The sequence below is a fragment of the Eurosta solidaginis genome, chromosome 3 (genome assembly GCF_040869045.1).
Source record: "Eurosta solidaginis isolate ZX-2024a chromosome 3, ASM4086904v1, whole genome shotgun sequence".
Taxonomy (NCBI): domain Eukaryota; kingdom Metazoa; phylum Arthropoda; class Insecta; order Diptera; family Tephritidae; genus Eurosta; species Eurosta solidaginis.
The window spans coordinates 287,846,828-287,870,269 of NC_090321.1; the positions used below are offsets into that span (position 1 = coordinate 287,846,828).

Consider the following 23,442-nt stretch of genomic DNA (forward strand, 5'->3'; position numbering starts at 1 on the left):
ATCAGAAATTCTGTGATTTTCAAGATTAGTACAGGACAGTACATCAGCATTTGCATATAATAGATCTATTCTCGTTTGGGACCTCTCAGCAATCCTTGTATTGAAATTCACCATTTGCCTCATCGCGCTACGTGAAAATATCTCATTGAGCTTAGAACTCGTTGTGGTATTAACATTCATGTTAATGTTAAAATCCCCAATTAACAAGGAGTTTGTACCACTCTCCACTTCCTCAGAAAGTATAGCTTCCAAGTGATTTAAAAATTCGATTCCGTGTGATCGTGATAAAATTTTCACTACCAGGGCACGTATATTGTTCTACGATCATGGATAAAAAACCAATTTCACGCAAATGGTAAATATGAATCTGTCAAGCAATTCATAAAAACGATAATACATTAATTATGTAATAAGTACTTGCAGCCTATATTTCAAGTATTACCTCAATCCTAATCACCATTTCAGTGCTTTGCGGTTTAAAAAAATTTAAAAGCAATTTCACGCAAATGATAAATATGAAACTGTCGAAAGATTCGCTAAAATGATAATAAGTCATGGAGCCAATGTGTACTGGTAGCCACTATTTCACACATTTCTCTAATCCGATCAAACATTTCAGAGCTATTGCGATTAAAAAAACTGATTCGATCGAGGATCATATAACACAATGCATTAAAGACAACTTTTCTAGGGGTTGTCGCCCCCGGCAGTGTTTGACAAGCACGCCGAGTGTATTTCTGCCAGGAAAAGCTCTCAGTGAAAACTCATCTGCCTAGCAGATACCGTGCGGAGTCGGAATAAAACAAGTAGGTCCAGTGACAATTTAGACCAGGCATCGGCAAATTGGAAATACAGATGTGTTAGTGAGAGCGCGATAATCGCGCACATAACTTGATGCATCGGTTTGCTTAGTTCATTCGCTTATTAGCAAGCAACAATACAAGATGTTGTTGTTGTTGTTGTAGCAGTGCTTCGCCCCACCTAACAGCCGCGACCGATCACAAATTGTCATCAATATCCTCTAACGGGAGTCCAAGGAAACTTGCTGTTTCAACTGGGGTGGACCATAAGGAAAGGGGTGTTAGAGGCTTTGGTTCCACATTACAATTAAAGAGATGGTTGGTGTCATGTGGGACACATTGCAAGCGGGGCATACATTTTGTATGTAGGGGTTGATTCTGGATAGGAAAGAGTTTAACCTGTTACAGTATCCAGAACGAAGTTGAGCAAGTGTGACACGCGCTTAAGTGCCGATGCCTGATTTAGACATTGTAGTAGGTAGGTCCCGTCCCGCCAAATTGTAGGAAAAAGGAAAAATTAAAAGGGTCACGACGCAAATTGGCAGAGAAGATCGGCCTAAAATCTCTTCGGAGGTTACCGCGCCTTACATCTCTATAGAGCAAAATTAAAGGCTCATGACGGGCATACTTACTAACTGGATATAGCATATATTAGTAAGGCCTCGTCAGTAACAGCAGATGGAGGAGTTTCGGAATGCAGAAAGAAGAGGTTAAGCGCGTGTTGCGTTCGTGTCCTGCGCATTCTAGGTCAATGATCCAGCTTTTATAGCTAGGTTCTAGAAAGCTTCTAGTATTAGCCAAGAGGACGAAGGTATTTTGTAATATAAGTTCTAATATGAAAAATTACTATTTTCTTCGCCAAATGCGGGAGATGTAACAAGATGAAGAAAAAGACTTTCAGTCAACTTGATTTTCTTCTTTCTTTTTATTCCAGGGTTGTATTTTTACAGAAATTCGTTCGCTTATTCTATGATATCATACTCTATGTTCAGAGTTGTATTTGCTTAATATATTACATGTGTTTTTTATAACTAAAGCTGTGTTTACACAGTTTTATTAAACGCTGTTTACAAATACTTAATTGGGGGTTTTCAGCTTGGATGTCAAACAAATTCTGGTAACACCATGGACACATTCAGTCTATGTGAGGTTTTTATTGACCGGCCAGTTCAACCTAACCTCTCGATTAGAATAGGTCGATATATCTAAATATAGTTCTCACCTAACCAGAGGAGTCCTCACCCAACGGAGCTCTGCACCACCTCGCAGGGAGACACCCAGGGGAAAGTATTCGACAGAGAAAAGTGATTTTTCAAATGTAGGAACTCCACTAGGATTCTGGTAACCGACGTACAGAATGTACTTAAGATATTGAGGGCATAATTGAGATTTATATCAAACCGCATAATTGCACCAACAGTTCCAACAGAACGTCTTGGTGGAAACCAAATTTATAATTGGAAGGGATGGCGTCCTTTGTCGGTTTCAAACCAGCTTTAACAGTGAAGAAAGGAGTTTCCTGTTTGCTGTTATGCCTGAATTTTAGTTCCTTGTAAAGATTTGCCTAACGATTTTTAGCCCCGAAAGAATTGGAAAGAACATCTCGAATCCACACAAGCTTTCAGACAAAACGTAGACATACGGCCTAGAAGGCTCAATACGATCATATTAGATAGTTTCCGACATGGTCGGGCATGCAGCGACATGTGCTTTGTAAAATCTAGCTGCGCAGCAATTCTGCACTTATTTCAAAGCTAAGAAGCAGTGTAAATGAAAATATTCTATGGAAAAAAAAACAATAAAAATCAGTTAATCTTATTTTACTGCTTTTAGATTTACATGAAGACAGCTCGCGACTTATTTCAGGCTCCGAAAGGATTTTTAGTATGTATGTGTGCCAGAATCACATGAAAATGGTCCCCCATAAAGGCATTTAATAGTCATCAATTTTTTGTTGTGTTAGAAATTAAACTGTTTATTAATAAACGTAAAACTCGTACTTCGAATGCGCCTGATTTAATTTTTTATTTATATTTTTCTATTTATAATAGGTGGCCACTAATAACGGTGCTAATACAGAAAGCAATAAACACAATAAATTGGTTGGAAGTGCCAGTACAACTTCAATTCCATCTTCATCAAATTTTAATAACAGACTGAGTGTAAATACGCATAAAAATAAACCCCAAAATCCTACGAAACAAATCGTAAACAAAAAAGTGGCAAGCTCAAGTAAGTTTAATTCTAAAACCTATTTTATACCATCTAGCCTATTATATTACATTTCCGCTGACCCTGAGTAATTTTAAAGCGTCAACAATGTGGGTGAAAATTACTCATTTGGTGCAATGTAAGTGTAACATTAAGCAAAGGACCTCGTGCATGAAAAATGTGCGTTTTAAAGGCTCGATTTTCTATGTAAACAAAAAAAAAAAACTCGTTTACTTGAAAGATCAGCGAGTCTCCGCAAATGCTTACAACTCCCTTAATGTAAATCAATTATTATCATTAAAAGCAAAATGGAGGCGTAATGTGTTCCATGTGGTATTCGAAAAGCAGTTACGAAGCGATCGAGATATCTTTATGTGACTTAAGAAAAAAACTTGATTGTCTTATTTATTATGTCCTCAAACTTGGGGCCCGTTATGAATCATTGAAGTAGGTCTTAAGTAAACAAATTTTATATTTTAAGAAATAACCATTTATTGCTAACAAAATAAAATGGAAATATGTTTTATAGTTATAAAAAAATATGCAATTTGTTCTGTGAAGCTCCTTGTCCTTGTAATGCCAACATCAACCATTCATGTGTTCACATATATAATTTTCAATCGGATATATTACAATACCCAGCCAGCATTTTTTGATCATTTTGATCAAAAAATATTTAAATAGATGATTAAAAACGTTCAAATTTAAAAGCATTTTCTGTTAAAAAATTAATGTATCGTGAAAAATTTACCTTAAATGTGATTTATGATTCCTATTTCGAAACGCTTTTTATCCATATTTGATATCATTGTAAAATTGAGCCTTAATTGTTTTAGAGCATTATTGCGCTGCTTTTCAGCCATTTTCTGATCATATTCGTGAACATATTTCAATCGTTTTGGTTGAGATTTTTGAATAATTTTTGAATGCGATTCTTCATATCCCATTCAAAATAAGATACTAAGTAGTAATTTAGTTCATCAGAGGAAGAAGGCATGCGGAAGTGAGCTATTTGAACCACAGGTCACTCGCAAAAAAACTGGCCGATATACACCTGCGACTACAACATGCAACATCAGTTATGATCATCAACATCTTAAAATACGATACGGTACGCGATGTTGAAGACATATCCAGGTACATACATATGTCAAGAGAGTTTCACTTACCTGTGGTTCAAATAGCTCACAACCTTTGTATTGTCCACCTATTATGTATTTTCTGGGAAGCCGAAGGTGGAGAAATGGTTGGGGAAATCTTCGGTCACGAGCAGCATTTGCATTATATTGTCTTGAAGAATACAGCACACGTTTACAATTTTTGTTGCTTTTTTTGGAGTGTAATGTAATACCCTTGCACCAAGGAGACACCTCCATCGATTTTTCAGCACCCCATTGGTTCGTTCAGTAATGTTGCGACACTTCGAATGGACTTCATTAAAGGGCCTATTACGGTACACAACTCAACTTGGTTGGGTTGTAATTAAAACAACTCAACTTTCAGACAACTCAACTCCTGTTTGGTATTACGAATTACAACTTATTTCAGTTGAAGTTGAATTGGTGCTGCCAAGCTAAGAAAGTGATGATTTGACAGATAAATGAACAGCTGATCAATTTGTGGCAGAAATTTAAGCATTTTCAAATGTGATTTTTTTATTAATGTTATATGAAATCTATTTTAAACTGGCGAAAATGTTGGTGATTGACATGTCGCGAATACGGAAACATTTGCGTGATCATTCCAATCCCTTGGAACTACCAAGCACCAAGTAAGAAAATGTTTAAGTGACAAATAATGAGCTTCATTCATATGAAGTTATTTTGCAGATTGGAAAGGAAGCATTTTACTCAGTACTAAACAAAATTAAGAACCATTTCCGCATACGCGTTCGTATTTTAAAATTATGCGCCACACTCCGATTCCTTGCTGACGGCAGCTATCAAATATGCTGTGGAAATGATTTTGGTGTTGGACTGGTATTAGATATAATTGAGAAGCGTATTTGTGCGAAGTAGATTAAAACCCTAACAGAAAAAACTGTATTTTACTCAAATAGGATTCCCAGGAGTAGTGATTAGTATCAATGGGACTCGCATAATTTCACCTATTTTGGCTGCATCCAAACTGCGACCAGCCTCGTCCAACTATGGAATATCAATAAAGTCAAAAAGTTATTCAATGTAATTCGTTTAAACGTTGGTTTTTCTAGAAATGTGTACAAAATTGTTTATTATTGTTTGATTAAAAAAGGTTTAACTACCGGCCTTAAATTTTTTGTTTTTTTTGGTAATGTTTTATAAGCCCGTGCACCATCTAACTCTTATCAAAGGTGGTATCAAAAGACGGGTTTCCATCTCCGTTTTTAGGATTCGAAAGCGAAAATTAAAAATTTTATTTCTTTCGAAAGATATTTACAAAGACCCACAAAATGGCCCGAGAGGGTCCGAAATATGAGGCCCGGTCCACAGTTTTTTTGCAAAGAACATCTTTCTGCGTTGGCAGCCTTTGGCCGCGATTCGTAAAAATAGTCCTGGTTGGGTCCAACACCTTTCTGCATTGCTGTATACAAAAAATCTGGCAAAATACAACAACCACATGAAATTAGATTTTATTAGAATTAATGTTTGTGGTAATTCTTTACGACAGCATGACACTGCTAATACGTGTCCAAAAATATCGAGAGAGGTATTCAACGACGCGTCTTGACATCAGTATTAATAATCCGAAGGCGGAAAATACAAATTTTAACTCGTTCAAAAGATATTAAACACAAACCGAAAAAAGACAACAACATTACAACAACCACATGAAAATCGCCAACTTCAACTGAAAATATCTCCGGACAGAGATAAAATGTTTATTTTCCGCCTTCGGTTCTCGAGATTAATACGCGTCGTTTGGAACCTCTCTCGATATTTTTGGACGCGTATTAGCAGTGTCATGCTGTCGTAAAGAATTACAATTTTTTTTTCGGATTCTTAAATCGGAGGTCGAAACGTGTCTTTTGACCTTGAAAATTTTTGTTAAAAATTAGGTGGTGAACCGTCTTCTAAAACGTAACATTTTTTCAAAACAACTGCAAAATTGTATGAGACAACTGCTAGTAAGCAGTTGTAAGATTTTGACGTCTTTGACAACTACACCAACACAAGGTTGTAAACGGCAATGCCACAAAAAGTTGTAAGGCTAGACAACTCAACCGAAATTTTTTTTTGACAGGTTGAGTTGTAATCTGTAATACCAAATTGCGAAATTTCAACCCAACCAGAGTTAAGTTGTAAACGGTAATAGGGGCATAAATTTCATCTGTATAGAGCCTTCGTCGGGACTCCGATGTGGTGTCATAAGCCATGGTGCTAAAGGATACCCGGCATCACCTAGTTTAAAAAGTCTTATATCAATACAACTATTTACCTTTTGAATATTTTATTATTACCCAGTAACCAAAAGTTGGCTTCACGTTGCAAATACTGGTCTTCAAGGTGAGTTCTCAATTCACTCACAATCCAAATAAAGGTGTCATGCGGGGCACCGGGATGGGAAGCATCAACGTACCGAATTTTCAGATCATCGTCACACATCTAAGAAAATACAATTCCATAGTCAAATATATTTCAATTGAACTATTATAAATGGCTTACCAACATTACATTTAAGCTGTAGTAGCCCTTCCTATTGTAGTAGAGATGATTCTTTTCCGCGGGTGCGATAATACGGACATGAGTTCCATCAATGCAGCCGATAACACTGTGAATCCCATGCTTCACGTAAAATGCTCGTAAAATTCTCCTTCTTTCGTCGCTGCTCATTGGCACACTGATCCATCTTTCGCACAGCTCACTTTCAAAGGTCTCAACGACTTCGTCCAGAACTTTGCTGAAGGTGGGTTGCGCTAAAGAAACGTCCACATCTTTTCCGATTCCTGTTTGATACCCACCTTCAGCAAAAAATCTTAAAACTGCACTCAGCTTCACAAGCGGCGATATCGCAAATTGTTTTTTGCGATGCCGTGTGTGCTATGTGAAAAATTCCAACAAATACCGAAATGCAGGTTTGTTAACCCTATAATACTTTGGAAATCTGTAAATTCCAGAAATTTTATGGAATATAAAAGCAAAACAGAAGATGTTCTAATACTTACAACGATTATGGCAACTCCAACGGATTGGTACTATCGCGCAACCTTCTTCTTATAGTCCTCCGTTGGTGTTGCTGGGAACCTTCTTCATCAATCATTTCGTTCACAACCATATGAAATGCAATACTATTCATTTTTTATGTATATTTTTCTTTAATTTACGATAAATTCGTCAAAAGACACTAAACTTTATTTTCTTAAACAAAAGCAGAAATGCGTAATGAACTGTCAGATGGTAAAGCAGCTGACTTCGAAAATTCGATATTCCTATTCCCCAATTATTCTTCTCCCTAGGAGAAAAGAATTGGAGGAATTTTTCCGCGGGAATAAAAAATCCGCGAGAACAAAATTCCGTGAGAATATTTAGAATTGGTCTGAATAATAAAACTTGTATATACTACATATTTTTCTGAACTTCATGATTGAAAAATGTGTGTATGTGAAAGAATAAGATTTTCAATGAAAAGTAAAATTTTAAGAAGTATAAAATTCATTATTCAGTCAACAAATATAGTCAGAAAAAATTCAGAAAGCTGAATTAAAAGTGATTATAAATTTTTGATCACCTAAAGTCATATATGTAATACTCCTATATTGCTACAAAAGGCTACTTACATTCCCAAACATCAGAGTGCGGATATATCGCTGTTTAAACGTTTTTGTTTTTGTACTCAATAATCGAATGTACCAAAAATTAATATTTTTTCTTGTCACACTTATGCTGCTACAATCACAAAAATTGTATAGGCTGTCTTGTTTTGATTTCGAATCAAAACACATTGCGAGCATTTTCTATTAGCAATATAGGAGTATTACATATATGCCTAAAGTAAACACATTTGATTCAAATATGATTCCAAAATGTGATTGAAAAACTATATCCAGTTTTTGATCATCAAAGGTAAGCATATTTGATTATTCTTTTTGTTGGTTTTTATGAAATATTGAAATTCAATCATCAAAGGGCTTAAAAAATGATTCAGAAAAGTGATCGAAAAATGCTTTTCGGGTTTTGATCATCAAAAGCATTCATATATGATTATTTCTTTTGTTCAATTGTATGATAACTCATTATTTGGTCAGAAAGAGTAATCAAATTGTATTTATATTTAACGAATTTAGTGCAATTCCGCTTATTCCAAACCTTCTACTAACGTTCGTATCGCTAAATTGTTGAATAAATAACTCCAATATTCAATAATGCAAAATGGTCTTTATTACACTACTTCACAATAACACTTATTCTTCGCAACCAATAGCGTGCCTAAATCAAACTGATTGGTCGTGCCTCAGCTGGTGCTGCTTTTATACTCTTCGGTTTCCTCGTTGGCATATTTCTAGGCGTTTCTATTGCATACTTTTTTGAACTCTCCGCTGCTGTATGTACATATGTGTAGACATAATGATTGATTTGTTTATGTAGATACAAGTGACTGCTTAGTATCGGCTTAGAGATGATAGCATGCCTTAGTGTTGCTAATATTCGTCACAATATGTAGGGAAATTCAAAATTAAATCATCTAAATGCTGAGTGGGTACAATTACATTTTTTTTTTTAACACAAAATGTAGGAAATTTTGGGCCACCGAAAACAAATTCGTCGCAAACTATTGGAGGTGTTAAAGTAAGCGTTAAGGGTGTTGGTTATTTAAAAGCAACAGAAAAAACTTTAAATGCCAAATCATCAACTTCTGAAGATGCAGGAGCATCTGGTTGTAATTTAACATCAACAACAAGCGAGGCTAAAGATACGAATTTCGAATACGAAGACGAATGGGATATTGGCGGCATTCCAGAGTTGTTAGATGATTTAGATGCAGATATAGAGAAATCATCAACATCCGATCAAAATGCTTTAAAAGGATGCAATTCTAGTGATGACCATGGCGAACTTGAATCAAGTGCAACAAAGGTGAAAGCATTAAACAAAATTATAAAAAAATCGGGCTATTCAGAAAGTTTACTGAAGAAAAAAGCATCGGCTACAGCAGCCGCTGATAAATTCAACTCTACAACTTTGTCAAGATCACTTACCCAATCATTTTCGCCTCTGCAACTAAATCTAAATGAAAAAGTTCCAATTGCAACGAAATGTACACATGTATCAATTCCACCTAGCCCATACATACCCTCTAACAAAAGTGGAAGTGGATTTATAGGAAAAGTCACAAATAGTTCATCAGCGTTACTAAATATTGGAGGTAAATACCAAAAGTTGGGTGGTCCAGCAAGTTATCAAACTACACCAAAAGTTTTAGGAGAACAATCCGATGGTGACTGTGGCAATAGAGTCATATCTACGGTGACTAAACCATATTCGCTTGCATCATCATCATCTTCATCACACACCAGCAATAGTGAATGTGGCGTTCAAAAAAATAATACATTGGCAATATCAACTTTCGCAGGTTTTTCCAAAGGAGGTAATCTTGTCTCGTCATTTACAAATTCGATTTCGCATGAAAACGCATTAACCAACACAAATTTATCGACTGCATTGGGAAACGATTTAATATCAAATTTATCAAATCATTGTGCAAGCGGCGGTATGTCATCGCAATCTAGTGGCATTGGCAGTAATAATAGTAGTGCGGGTGGTGGAGCTGGTGGAGGTCCGGTTGGCTCCCAAAATATTGGAGGTTCTGGTGGGAGTAAGTCGAGTACGAAAATGTCCATTGATCACCAAGCGACACTTGATAAGGGACTTAAAATGAAAATTAAACGCACTAAGCCAGGAACAAAAACCTCTGAAGCTAAGCATGAAATTGTCAAAGCGACTGAACAACAACAACAGCAACAACAAAATGGTTCCATAGGTGTTAATAACCCTAATAATTTGGACGATAATAATGGGTTGAATACCAATACGCACTCTCCGTCATCATCAGGTGGTGCTAACAGCTCAGGAAGTTCAAATCAAAATACAGGAGGCGGTAATGTTTCTAGTTCAAATACATCTAATGTAAGCGGAAGTAACAAGAAACAGCATGTTAGTAATATATCCAATAGTAATAGCCAAGGCAATACCCACAATAGCGCACATAGTAATTGTTCAAGTTCTGGACCCACCGGTACAGGAAGTAGTAGTGGTCAAGTAACTCCACAAAGCAACAAACGTGGCAGTTCTGGTCACAGACGTGAAAAAGCTAAAGAAAAAGCTATACATTCCAATCGATTAATAGCTGATAAAAATGTCACAACTGCCACTGAAAAGGATAATTTAACGAGTAGTGTTAGTGACAAAGGTGGCAGCAGCTGCCATTGTAGCATTGATTCAACAAATGTTAATTCGACTAGTTCTTGTAATAATCATTCATGTGCACGACGTTCAGAGAATGTAAATAGTTCATCCATAACAGTTATGAGTCAGCGAATGAGCAATTCGACTGGTAACAATAATGTACAGACGGGATCTGTTCCACCTGGTGTATTTACACCGTCTGTTGGTTCACCTGCTGGTGTAAGTGGTACAACAAGTGCAGCTGCACCCTTACTTACTGCCACACAAACTGCTTCAACTTCTGCAGCAAAATCAATTGGTAGTAACAGTGCACCAAATGCTCCAGGTCCACCAGGAAAAGATTCTACTAACTGTGGCAATATAAAAATTTCTTCACATATTGCTGCACAATTAGCTGCAGTCGCAGCATCGTCTTCATTTAGCAATAGCCAATCAAATTCGTCTGCGAGCAGTATAAGTGGCAGTAGTGAAATTAAGACAAACGCTGCTATTGTTCCTGTTGGGCCAACAAAGCTTATGGCTCCCGGAATGATCTCAGCAACAGTACATCATACTATTTCTGTACCCGCGACTTCTTCCTCTATGACTGCAACAGCATCGGCTAATAAGGCTGTGACATCCAATAATAATATGGTTTCTGAAGATGGTATAAAATCACCTCCGACCAAACGTGCAAAACATGGGGACACTTCCAATACAGCAAAAGAATTGGTCGATATATGTATCGGTACATCAGTGGGAACTATAACTGAACCAGATTGTCTAGGGCCTTGTGAGCCAGGAACTTCTGTGACATTAGAAGGCATTGTTTGGCATGAGACCGAAGGTGGCGTTCTTGTTGTAAACGTTACATGGCGAGGCAAAACATATGTGGGTACTTTGCTTGATTGCACAAGGCATGATTGGGCTCCACCAAGGTAAGTGGTCACAAAAAATTTGTTTATTATTAAGGAGCCCGTTTCACAAAAATACAACACTTGTAATACAAGTAAATTTTGTTCTGCATTTTTTCTTTTCATAAGAAGTTTACTTGTATGTTTTGTGAAACGGGCCCCAGATGTTTTCGAGGCCAAAAATTCAATTGTCCATTATGCTGTTGTTATACAGGCCATCCTGTTCAGTCAGTTAATCCAATCCTGAATTAAACACTATCATACTAAAGTGGCGCCCAGGTTCGGTTACACCAGATTCATTTCGGTACAAAGAGATAGGAGATTCTATTCTAAAATCGTAGGATTTGCACGTGGCGATTTTGTAATCCAGTGCTTCAATCTACGCTTTTCCTGCTTAATAATTGTTCAATTACAACTTACATATATCTCCGCATTTCTCACAAACGTTTCGAGACCTTTGCCGTGCGGCGAGCTATTTCTCCATAATTCTTATTTTGTACCCCAGAATACATCTGGATCAGTATTGAGAATACTTCTGGTGGTTGCCCTAATGGGTGTATGGCTGATCTGGTACCTTGCACGATGAGCTTATTCCCATATTCGCAAAGTATACAGTATATGTTGCCTCCTCGGTTAATTTGGAACAAGCGGTATACACGTGTATCGTATCATCTGTTATTTCCACACCCTTGCGCCAAGCCCCTATAGATATTTTTGCTCTAAGACCCCTTTCGTCGACGTGGCTAAATCGATTTATTCTCACATTGGGGTACTGTTTTAGCAGCAACAGCATACAAGCCTGCGATAAGTCAAACGACGAATGTCATGAAGACTTGATTTAAGTTTTTTTTAAATATGTTGTTTTGTGCATTTGAAATTTTCAGATTCTGTGATTCGCCAACCGAAGAACTAGATTCTCGAACACCTAAAGGCCGAGGTAAACGTGGAAGAAGTGCTGCACTAACGCCAGATTTAAGTAATTTCACCGAAACAAGGAGCTCTGTAAGTGTTGGCATACATCACACGTTTGATCATATATTTACAGATGCAATTAAACATTTTTATATCACAAATTTGCCGACAGAAGTGGATAAACATATACATATATATATATATATATTTGAAATAATTTGGTGCTTTACTATTCCTTCGAGAATTCTGAAGCGCAATGTGGTTTAAAGTGATACAACAAAAACTAATTTCATACATCGCAGGGTCGCATTTTATGTAAACTTTAGAATTAATCTGCCCATTAAATACATTTTTTGTAAAACAAATTTCTATTCCACTGACCAATGAATTTTAAATTTAAGTTTAGATTAAAAATGGCCATAAATATGATCAAACCTGAAGGAATGTTATTAAATGTTCCCTGTAACTGAATTTTAATATTCAATATTTTTAGATATATTTTTCCCATGCGCAGGTGCATTCTAAATTAAGAAATGGTACAACGAAAGGTGGTCGTGCTGCTGCACGCACTGCTATTAGCGCAACAAGTACTGCAAGCACCACAACAACAACAATAACAAGTAGTTCGTCATCGGGAAATGGTGGTGGAGATACCCCTAGTACATCACCAACAGCATTTTTACCTCCACGTTCTGAAAAAAGAAAGTCGAAAGATGAATCACCGTCACCTATTAATGGCGATTCCGAGTGTACTACAAGCTTAGCGAATGCGAGTGGCATTCCGATATCTGCAAGTGGGGGTGGTTTAACTACACATCCTCAAAGTCTCGTTAATCCAGTGACGGGTCTTAATGTACAAATAAGCACGAAAAAATGTAAGACTGCCTCACCGTGCGCCATATCGCCGGTACTACTGGAGTGTCCTGAACAGGATTGCAGCAAAAAATATAAGCATGCTAACGGACTTCGATACCATCAGTCTCATGCACATGGTAGTGCTTGTTCTATGGACGAAGATTCCTTACAATTACCAGATGAGCCACCTACACCATCATGCTCACCGGCTCCGCCAGCTCAAAATACTAGGGCAGTAACACCAACCCCTGTCGAAGGTCCAACATTGTCTATTGGTGAATTGACGGTTGCATCAGCAACAACCTCACCCAATAATACTTCAGCAATACCGACTTCCACTTCTGAAACTTCATCCCAGTCGGCTGATAATATTCAAACACCATCACAAGCAATAAATCAAAATGCAACTCATGATGCTGCTGTGGTTTCCGAAACCATAACCGCTACGTCAACAGTGGTGTCGGGCACCTCAACTTTTTCATCTTCAACTCAGAACTCGCCTACCATGGTGACAACAGTTGTCACAAGCACGATAAGTGGGACAGTTGGTGGAATACTATCGGTGTCGTTACCAACAGTTATGACTCAATCGCAACAACAGCATCCACTTGCTGGCGGTAGCATAACTGCTGGAATATCGAATCAAGTTTTATCGCAACAGCAAAATCTTGGTATACCAAATGCACTAAATTTACCTATATTGATTCCCGAACAATCCCAAACATCATCAGGTGGAGGTAAGTGTCGAAAAATATTAACAAAATAGTTACAATTGCATAATTTCGATAAATATTTGCTTTCTGGTTTAGCGAAACCTGGAGTATTGCGCTTTGGTCCCCAAAACGATACACCAAACTCTGGTGCACCACCGTCAATATTATCTCTTCAGCAACAGGCATCACAAAGTTCATCTCAAGTTAATGCTCTTGCTGAGCAAAGCCCACAACGGTCAGCAGCACAGCTAAGTACCCATCCGGAAAATTTACAACTTTCACATCAACCGTCTATAAGTACTTATACCAGTTCAACGGCCCCAACTGGACAAAACGTACCAGGTAGGTTTATTATATATTTAATGATGGTACTCAAATCAAGTTGGTTAAAAATTACAGAGCGCTTCATGAAGTACACTTTTTATACCTTTCATGAACATGAAATGGTATATTAACTTTGGTCCAATGTTTGTAACGTTGAGAAATATAGAAGATAGACTCACCATTAAGTATACCGAATTGATCAGAGCTACGAACTAAGTTGATATAGCCATGTCCGTATGTCTGTTCGTCCGTCTTGTCTGTTTGAACGCAAACTAGTTCCTCAAATTTTGAGATATCTCAATGAAATTTGACACAAGGATGTATTTTTGTATTATATTAGACATTTGTCGGATCCGGTAGGATCGGACCACTATAACATTATCTCCCATACAACCGATCGTTCAGATAAGATGATTTTGGTCATTCCTGCCGCAATTTAGAAAAGTTAAACTTGAAACTCGGTGATATATATTCTAATATATCATAGAAGATATCCTGAAAAAATCACTTTGATCGGAGCTATATATAGTTATATCCCATACAACCGATCGTTCAGATAGAAAAATTTTTGGTCATTTCTCCCCTAATTTCCAATATAAAAACGTCAAAATTGGTGTTATTTATTCTAATATATCATAGAAGATTTCATGAAAAATCATTTCGATCGGAGCTATATATAATATATATCCCATACAACCGATCGCTCAGATAAGGGGGTTTTTGCCCTTTTTTATTTTTTTTTTTTTGCTTTATTGACAACAAAATTTGATTTGCTTTACAACAATTTTCTCAAAAAACAATGTTTTTGTGCGAGAAGATAGCTTATCTCTTATGTAAAACTATATGCCATCAATATTAATGAGGATACATAGAGAGTGCAGCAGTAAGAAAAATAAAATAAAATTAAAAGAAAAGAAATTAGTTTAGCTGTGAAATAACGTATTATAAGTAATGCTTGATTTAAATTTGTATGATTTAAATAAATACATAACTTATTACAAGTAACGTATGATTTAAATACCATTTCCGTATATCAGTAAAAGTAAGAGGAAAATTAGCAATTACATTTTACAGCTGAATATTAAAATTATAGTTTGCAAGAAGTAGGCGTTTGACTTCAGTTTTAAAGTTTTGCAGATTTCTTGCATTTTTAACTTCATCTGGAAGTTTGTTGAATAATTTTACACCATAGTGTTTTATTGATTTTGCACATCTTTCTGTTCGAAAAAGACGTGGTTTGATATTTGTTCGAGTTCTAAAGGCATATTCTGGGGTTTGTTCTTCTTGTATGTTCAAATTATGTTTAATTAAATTATTTTTTATTTTGTAGAACGCTATTAGCGTCTTAGAGATGCAATATTTGCGAATATCTAGCCTATTACAATATAACAGCTCACTTGATGTTCTCCGCGGTAAATTTAAAATGTTTTTAATTACTTTATTTTGTGTTCTTTGTAATTCATTTATAAGTTGCTCTGAGCAAACATTCCATATTGGATTCAAATAGTTAATATATGACATGAACAAAGAGTTGTATAGCAGCCATAGTTGTCTTTTTGGAATTAATTTCCGATTTCTATATAGCGAGAAATTCAGTGGTATTAATTTCATTTTCAGCTTGTTTATGTGTTCTCGCCATTTTAAATTTGCATCAAACCAAATGCCAAGGTATTTTAGACTCTCGACCCTCGTAATAAAACTACCATCTAGATGAATTCCCTTCAGATCGTTCATACCGGGAATATTTTTATAGTTGTTAAATATTATAAAATGTGTTTTCGAGATATTCATTTTCAGCAAATTACGTTCAAACCATTTCGAAAGTTTCTTTATATCCGTTTGGATATTGACTAATAGTTCGTCTAGAGTATCAGTAGCATACAAGAATGTCCCGTCATCGGCATAAAATTGCGGTTTTCCATTTAACTCGAGTTTAAATATATTGTTGATGTATATTACAAATAGAGTTGCAGATAATTTTGATCCTTGTGAAACACCAGTTTTAATAGTTTTGGTTAGACTTTTTGTATCTTTTATTTGGACAAATTGCTTTCTATCAATTAAAAAACTTTCGAAGAGTTTAATAGCAGTGCCATTAACTCCCAACTCTCTAAGCTTTTGTATCATGATGTAAAGATTTACTGAGTCAAACGCTTTGCTAAGATCAATCGCCAGCATAGCAACGTATTTTTTTCTATCTAAATTTTCATATAGAAATTCTGTACAAGTGATGCATGCGGACAAACTTCTTGAGTTTTCTGTAAATCCAAACTGATTATCGCTAATTATGTCATTACTTTTAATGAATTCTTTCAATCTGTTTAATAAAATACTTTCAAATACTTTGTCAATTGTGCTTAACTTCGTTATAGGTCTATAATTTGAACAGACTTCCTTGCTTCCACTTTTGTGAATTGGAACTACTGATCCAATTTTTAACTCCTCTGGATACTGACCACTTATAAAACATTCATTAATAAATTTTGCTAATGGACCAGACAGTTCGTCTTTATATTTCTGTACCAGTCGCGCAGAGATTCCGTCAGGTCCGTTGGCCGACTTTGGGTTAAGACTACCAATTGCTAAACGTACTTCTTCGGTATGACACAGATAATATAAAAGGGTGTATTATTCCATTTACCGGCTCAGGAGAGTACTCAAAAATGTCTGGCGTATTTATAATGTTTAAAAAGTAATTATTAAAAGCATCAGCTATCTCTGAAGGGTCTGTAATATTGGTTTCATTATATTCTATCTGCGTGATATCTGAGAACGAGGTATTATTCTGTCCATAAACAAGCTGATTTAAGATCTTCCACGTTTTAGTGCTAGATACAATATTTTCTTTCTTATCTTATACATCCGATTATTTGGAGATTATGAACGGGATAAGATTATTGTTCAGCCCCATTCATGAAAGGTATGAAGTCTTCGGCACAGCCGAAGACAGTCCCGTCTTTGCTTGTTCTGTTTTTTTTTAAATTCAGGCATTCAAAATATAAAAAATTAAAACTAACATAAAACATGGGGTTACACTGAAATGACAGCCCTTGCTCGGGAAAAAAATCCCGAGTCGCTTCGGTACATAGAACCGGCTGCCGTGGGAAGCGACCATCCTATCTTGACTGCCGTTTCGAAAACGCTTATCTCAGTAAACTTTTAAAAAAGCCTGACCCCATGGGGAATAAAATAAAATAATAGGGAATTCGCGAAAAGGCAGCAGAAGTAGGATGATATTCCTTTCACTAAGCGGTCGACATAAATTTGGAAAAACATTTTTGGTGATTTATCCTTACAAATGTAAACCCTAAAAAATATTTTTTATCTACGCTGGCGGAGCTCAGTCGATTGAAAATTAATTTGCGACTCGAATTTGCACGGTTTGTTTCGCTTGAGGGAGAAGTGTCTCCACAGAAGTACAAAGAATATTACACCGAAACCAGAGACAACTTTACGCCCGACTTTTCTTTTGGCAACAAACTTGGAACATCAACGTATGACGAAAAATAAAGGAATTTTTAACGTTTGATGACTTTTACAATTCGCACGTTTGAGTTCCCTTTCATTCGCAACTTTTTCCAAAGTTTCAGAAGAGAAAAATCCCACAACCAACTGCTGACTGTCAAAATTTAAAAAATTTTCTTCAAAAATATAATTTACATGTGTTTTTTTCATCTTTTTTTAAGGTGTTTCCTTATCAACGAAAAACTCAGCCGGCTTTTCAGTAGTAAAACAGAAAAAAGGTAGAAGATCGCCCGGACTAGGGGAATATGATGGCGTTGTAACAAGAGATAATGTTCAGAGCCCTGCATATAGTGATATTTCAGATGACTCCACTCCTGTAGGAGAACAAGATATATTAGGTATAATAGTAAATATATAATATGCTTTCTTGTTGCTTACATAATATTTTTTTACATATAGATAAATCACAACCCAAACTAATCGATATTCCAAACAAAAAAACTTCAGATCTTGGAGCTGCCAGTATTGCAAGTGGAGCGCAAAATATTGCACCATTAGGTGGATATGGAATGTACCAGTTTTACCAACATCAACAATATTTGGTACCCCCTCCATCTTCGGATCAGCAATCTTCTAATAATAAGGGCTTATTGCCTTCCGCATTGGTTCAACCGCCTGTAGCACTTCCATCTCCACAGTCTCAGCAGGGAGCTATGCAATCATCGCATTTAATGCAGCAGCAACAGTCGCATCAACAACAACAATCTATTTTAGCAGATTATAACAAAAATAAAGATCCGCCTTTAGATTTGATAACTAAGTCTTCACAGCAGCAACAATCTGGTGGACACCAACAACACCTTCAATCTCAAGACGCTCATAATCAAAAGGACAACCCTACGGGGCCGCCTACACCATCCTCTGTTAATTTGAGCAATGTTGGTCCTCCAAATAGTGGTTTGCCTCCTGGCATGGGGGCTATGCCATCTCTAGGATCATCAGGAGTTGGACCAGGAGGCTTACCAACACCTACACCTGGCAAACCCCTATCTCATTTTTATCCGTTTAAGTACGAAACGATTTATATAAAAAAATAATATTATATTTAATTATTTATAAAAATTTATCTCTAGTTACATGTCACCCGGATATCCTTATAATGTAGATCCTAATTATGGACCCGTATCAATCGTGTCTTCCGATGATGGAGTTAAAATAGGATCTCATGGCAGTTTATCTAGTTCACAACCTCAAAATACTGCACCGCCTCATCCAAATACTACGATAATTAAGGATGAGCGGATTAAAGATAGTCCAAGTCCACATGAATGCTCGAAGTCAATACCTCAACAACAACAACAAGTAAGTACAACAAAAAGTTGGCTTTTTCATATGTTAAAGAAATTATTTTAAAATGTAATATTTTAAAAATAATTTACTTTTCCTTATTAAATTTTAGTTGATTTCATCAAAACTCATCAAAAGCGAACCTATGACAAAGCAAGAGATAAAGCAAGAGCATAATTCTGGGTCTCAGTCCCAACAACAACAACCGCCACAGCAGCAGCAACAGTCAGTAGCACCACAACAGCCTCATGCCTTACATCCAAAAGACTTGCAAGGTTTGGGAACATATCCGAATATATATCAACGTCATCCAATGACTCTAGCAACTCAACAGCACCTCTCTCGTGAGGAGGAATTACGAAGGTAAACGCTTCAATATTTACGTATAACGAGTGTAAATTGCATATTCAAATTGTTGGTTTTTCCTAGGTACTATATCCTTTCAGATGAGCAGCGTCGACAGAGTGCTGTTGCCGCTTTGCGAGCAGTTCAAGCACAAAATCCGCAAAATAGTGGGCCGCCTGGATCGCTTCAAGCCCACGTTCTAGCACAACATAAAGAAGATCCCACCCCTCCATCGCAACACCAACAACAAATGTCGTTGGCACAGCAGCAGCAACAACAACAACACCACCAACAACAACAGCAACATCAACAGTCTCAAAAATCCAAATCTCAATCTTGCCCCCCTAATACAAATGTAAATACTAACAGTGGTAAAGCGACTAATTTAACTAAAGATATTTCTAAGCAAAAACAAGAAGAGGAAATAAAAATTAAACAAGAAGGACAAAAACCAACAATGGAAACTCAAGGTCCACCACCTCCACCCACATCCCAATACTTTCTTCATCCTTCATATATTGCTCCAGCACCGTTTAGTTTCGATCCAAATCATCCAATGTACCGTAATGTATTAATGTCCGCTGCTGGGCCATACAATACTGCACCTTATCATTTGCAAATGCCAAGATATCATGCACCAGAAGATTTATCACGAAATACCGGGACAAAGGCATTAGATGCACTTCATCACGCTGCTAGTCAGTATTATACAACTCACAAAATACACGAGTTGAGTGAACGAGCATTGAAATCACCGACAAGTGGTAATAGTGGTGGACAATCGGTTGCTGTTAAGGTCAGTGTATCTAGCCCAAATGTGGGCATACAGCAGCAAGCCGTAAATGCAGGTGGGATAACTGGACCTGGAAGTGGTCCTAATACGGGACCAAATACTCCTAATAGCGGTAACCATCTAACCACAACAAGTCAGTCTTCTGGTGGGAATGGAATTCCATTAAATCTTCAGCCTCCTGCTACTGGAATGAGTGGGCCAGCAATAAAGACTGATGTATTAAACCAAAAGGTGTTGAGTGGTCCTGGTGGACCTGGTAGTAGCTTAACCGGAGCGCCACTTAACATTGATTCACATAAGCAACAGGGTGCTACAAGTGGGCCAAGTGGTGGAGGAACTATCGGACCTGTTACCCCAGGAGGCAATAGTTCTACCACAGATTCCCGCAGCCCTCCACCACAACGTCATGTACACACACATCATCACACACATGTCGGTCTAGGATACCCAATGTACACAGCACCATATGGTGGTAAGTTTAATTAAATCAATAATTTAATAAAAATATGTGATGAAAGTTTAAATAAAATTTAGCTGCAGTATTAGCAAGTCAGCAAGCTGCTGCCGTAGCTGTGATAAATCCCTTTCCCCCGGGACCAACTAAATGAGATGCACAGAATGAAAAAAATCTTTATAACATGAAAACATAAAGATTTTATACTGGATAATAGTAATATGAAACGAGAATCTGTTACAAACAAATTCATTGTATTTGGTTTGCTGTAAGTGATGAATTAAATGTGGATTGGACGGCCCTACCGGACAGAAATTAAAATATATTTTCATTGCAAATACTGAAAGAGACTAAAAGAAATATCTGTGCAAGACGTTTGGTGGCAAACAGAGATGTAGTGATAGTCGAATAGGGAAGCAAAGTGCAACAATCCTTCAAGTAAGACGCAGTTTTTTAGTGAAGGTTTTAATAAGCTTTAAGTTTAACTCATTTGTACGATACCACTTCGATAGTTGTGTACAATTTTATGTTGAACGCCCAAAATGGCACGAGTTAATTGAGTTTCCTTAAAGGTATATCGTTTTTATATCTCGAAGTAACTTTGCATTTCCGTATTTTTTCGGCTTCTAATCTAAGCATCTTAACATGCGTATTCCATTCTCATTAAACAAAAGTTTTCCCTTCAATAATAAATTTGCTCTCTCAAGAGGTGACATCGTTAAAGTTTATGAAAAATAGCTGGCTGAATGAAGAGCTTGGACTTTCACTGAAAACTGCGCCTTAAACTGGTTTGTGAATTATTAACTCAACCAATTTATAATGAATATTATATCGAAAAATGTACATTGCTACCAACTATTTAATATAACAATGCTAATACTATAGTAAAGTTCAAAGAAGTGCTACTAATAAAACAGATTTATTATATGCTACAGTTGGGGATTACAAGTTGCTATAAATAACTAAAACGAATAAATGGGCGATTAAAGTTTAATATCAGAAAACCATATAAAAAATGTTTTAAATTTATTATAAAAGTTCCATTGCATTGCATGTGAACAATATGATATAAATTTATCTCACAATTGTCGTCATAACTCTTAAAATAAGAAGGAAAGATATGATAATTTTTAAGGTAATCAAAATATTACAGTTCGAACAGAAATTAAACATAAAAGGACAGAACAGAACAAAGCGGCAAGAATCAATTTAATTAAAATTATTATAATTGTTACCAGTTTTTTTATACATATATCTAATGTTTCCGCTTACACTACGGACCACACATTCAATATAGTTGAACCTAATGTTGCCGCTTTGCTTTCATTTAGTTCATTTATAAGCGTCACTCTTATTACATATACCTAAATTCATACGGCATATGGAGAGTGTGGCACATTTTCTTTTAAAAGCTACTTGAGACATTTAAATCAAATTTCAATATAATAAATACTTTAATCGAAATATTTCAAATCTCTGCCAATTAATAGTCATTAATGCTCTGAAATACATACACCTAAGTGAAATTTCGCGGGTTCATTCACGAACTTTTTAAAATCAGAGCAGATTGGCTCGGGGTTCATTTTTCTGTTATTATTACTTTTAGTTTTTTATTAACTATATTTATCATGCATAGAGCTTATAATATCAAATAAATCATGGATAGCTAAGACCTCTCAGAACACATTTCTCGCTGAGCGATCTGACCATCTTCAATTATGAATTCCCAGAAAACCCCAAATATCTGACTAAAAGTACTCATAGTTGTTTATTGATATTGGAAAAGAAAACATTTACTTGGTCTAGAGCTTGAATCACAAATTAATATAACTTAGTTTATAAATACATATGTATAGCTGCTTCATATGTACATATATATTTTTTTTTTGTATTTACACAGTAATTTCGTATTTCATTCGAAAGTTCTGTATTTTAAATACTAACAAAAGAAGCTATATTACCGGACAAAGCATAACATTTTAAGACGTAACATTTATAAGTAAGTGTATAAAATAAAATCAATGTTTTCCGTTCAGTATGTTCTTCTTTGACTATATCAAAACATCTATTAGCTATCTGCTTTCACTTAACTCGCTATATTTTTATGATTTAAAATGGTTTTTGTATTTGAAGTTATTTAACTGAATATCCATAAAACTTACACCAATGTTTATAAATGTATATTATGATTCTTATTGCGCATTTCTTATAGTTTAAATACCTACTCCATTCGTGTATTGAATAAATGTTAAGATTAAAAATAAATATATTACGAAAATTATAATATGGATGTATGTCTTAGTATTTATATTATTAAGTTATTGCATAAGAGTTCAAGCACATTTACGGATGTAGGTTTTAGATTTATAAATAAACTTAAATTCATAATTTATATACGTTATTTAATGCAAAGAACAAGAATATTGCTTAATCGCTAAAGTAGTTTAGGGTTATAGTATTATAAAAACAACAAATAATAATATTAATATACGATATAAGAAAAATTAAATGTAAGAATATTTAAGAAAAAACAAATAAAGAAATAAAATAATACACAATTCAACAATTAATTTTTGAGCAGATGAATATAAATGGTAAATAAGTACGATGTATGTTAAAGGAAAAAAAATATATATTTAAAAAGAAAATAAAATTTTTTATTATAGCCAAAAATGTAAGCTGTTTATATTATATTGTTTTTTTTTTTTTTCTGTGTCAAACATAGCTTAATATTTCATATTCGAGCTTCGAGTCTTACGCGGTTAAAATAATCAGGATCATAGACTTTCGTCGGTACAAATAGAATTTGGCAGGATCTATTCTACAATAATATTCTAAAATCGTTGGGCAGACATTTTACCGTAGTTGCGACAAAATCCTTTCACTATTTTTTGGGGTTTATTTCTGAAATTAGTTAGTGTAATCTATATATCGACGTACCATTCGAA

General features: G+C 35.7%; 1 protein-coding gene and 1 long non-coding RNA gene across 6 annotated transcripts in view; both read left to right on the forward strand.

The window, feature by feature from the left end:
- The window catches only part of sbb (scribbler), a 112,722-nt gene extending 89,587 nt beyond the window's left edge, over positions 1-23,135 (forward strand). For 4 of the 5 annotated variants that reach the window (XM_067777011.1, XM_067777009.1, XM_067777010.1 and 1 more), the window contains exons 3-13: positions 2,852-3,032; positions 8,724-11,310; positions 12,171-12,288; positions 12,692-13,790; positions 13,863-14,108; positions 17,777-17,953; positions 18,015-18,624; positions 18,689-18,917; positions 19,015-19,265; positions 19,332-20,512; positions 20,575-23,135. In XM_067777011.1, the coding sequence (XP_067633112.1) occupies positions 2,852-3,032; positions 8,724-11,310; positions 12,171-12,288; positions 12,692-13,790; positions 13,863-14,108; positions 17,777-17,953; positions 18,015-18,624; positions 18,689-18,917; positions 19,015-19,265; positions 19,332-20,512; positions 20,575-20,648 (6,753 nt within the window). In that variant the 3' untranslated portion in view covers positions 20,649-23,135. The remainder of the gene's footprint in view (positions 1-2,851; positions 3,033-8,723; positions 11,311-12,170; positions 12,289-12,691; positions 13,791-13,862; positions 14,109-17,776; positions 17,954-18,014; positions 18,625-18,688; positions 18,918-19,014; positions 19,266-19,331; positions 20,513-20,574) is intronic. The other variant, XM_067777013.1, reaches the window with a different exon arrangement.
- LOC137245808 (uncharacterized) lies at positions 4,450-5,278 on the forward strand. The gene is made up of 2 exons (XR_010951404.1): positions 4,450-4,782; positions 4,841-5,278. It is a non-coding gene; the product is annotated as an uncharacterized lncRNA (long non-coding RNA).
- Positions 23,136-23,442: the final 307 nt, after the last annotated feature.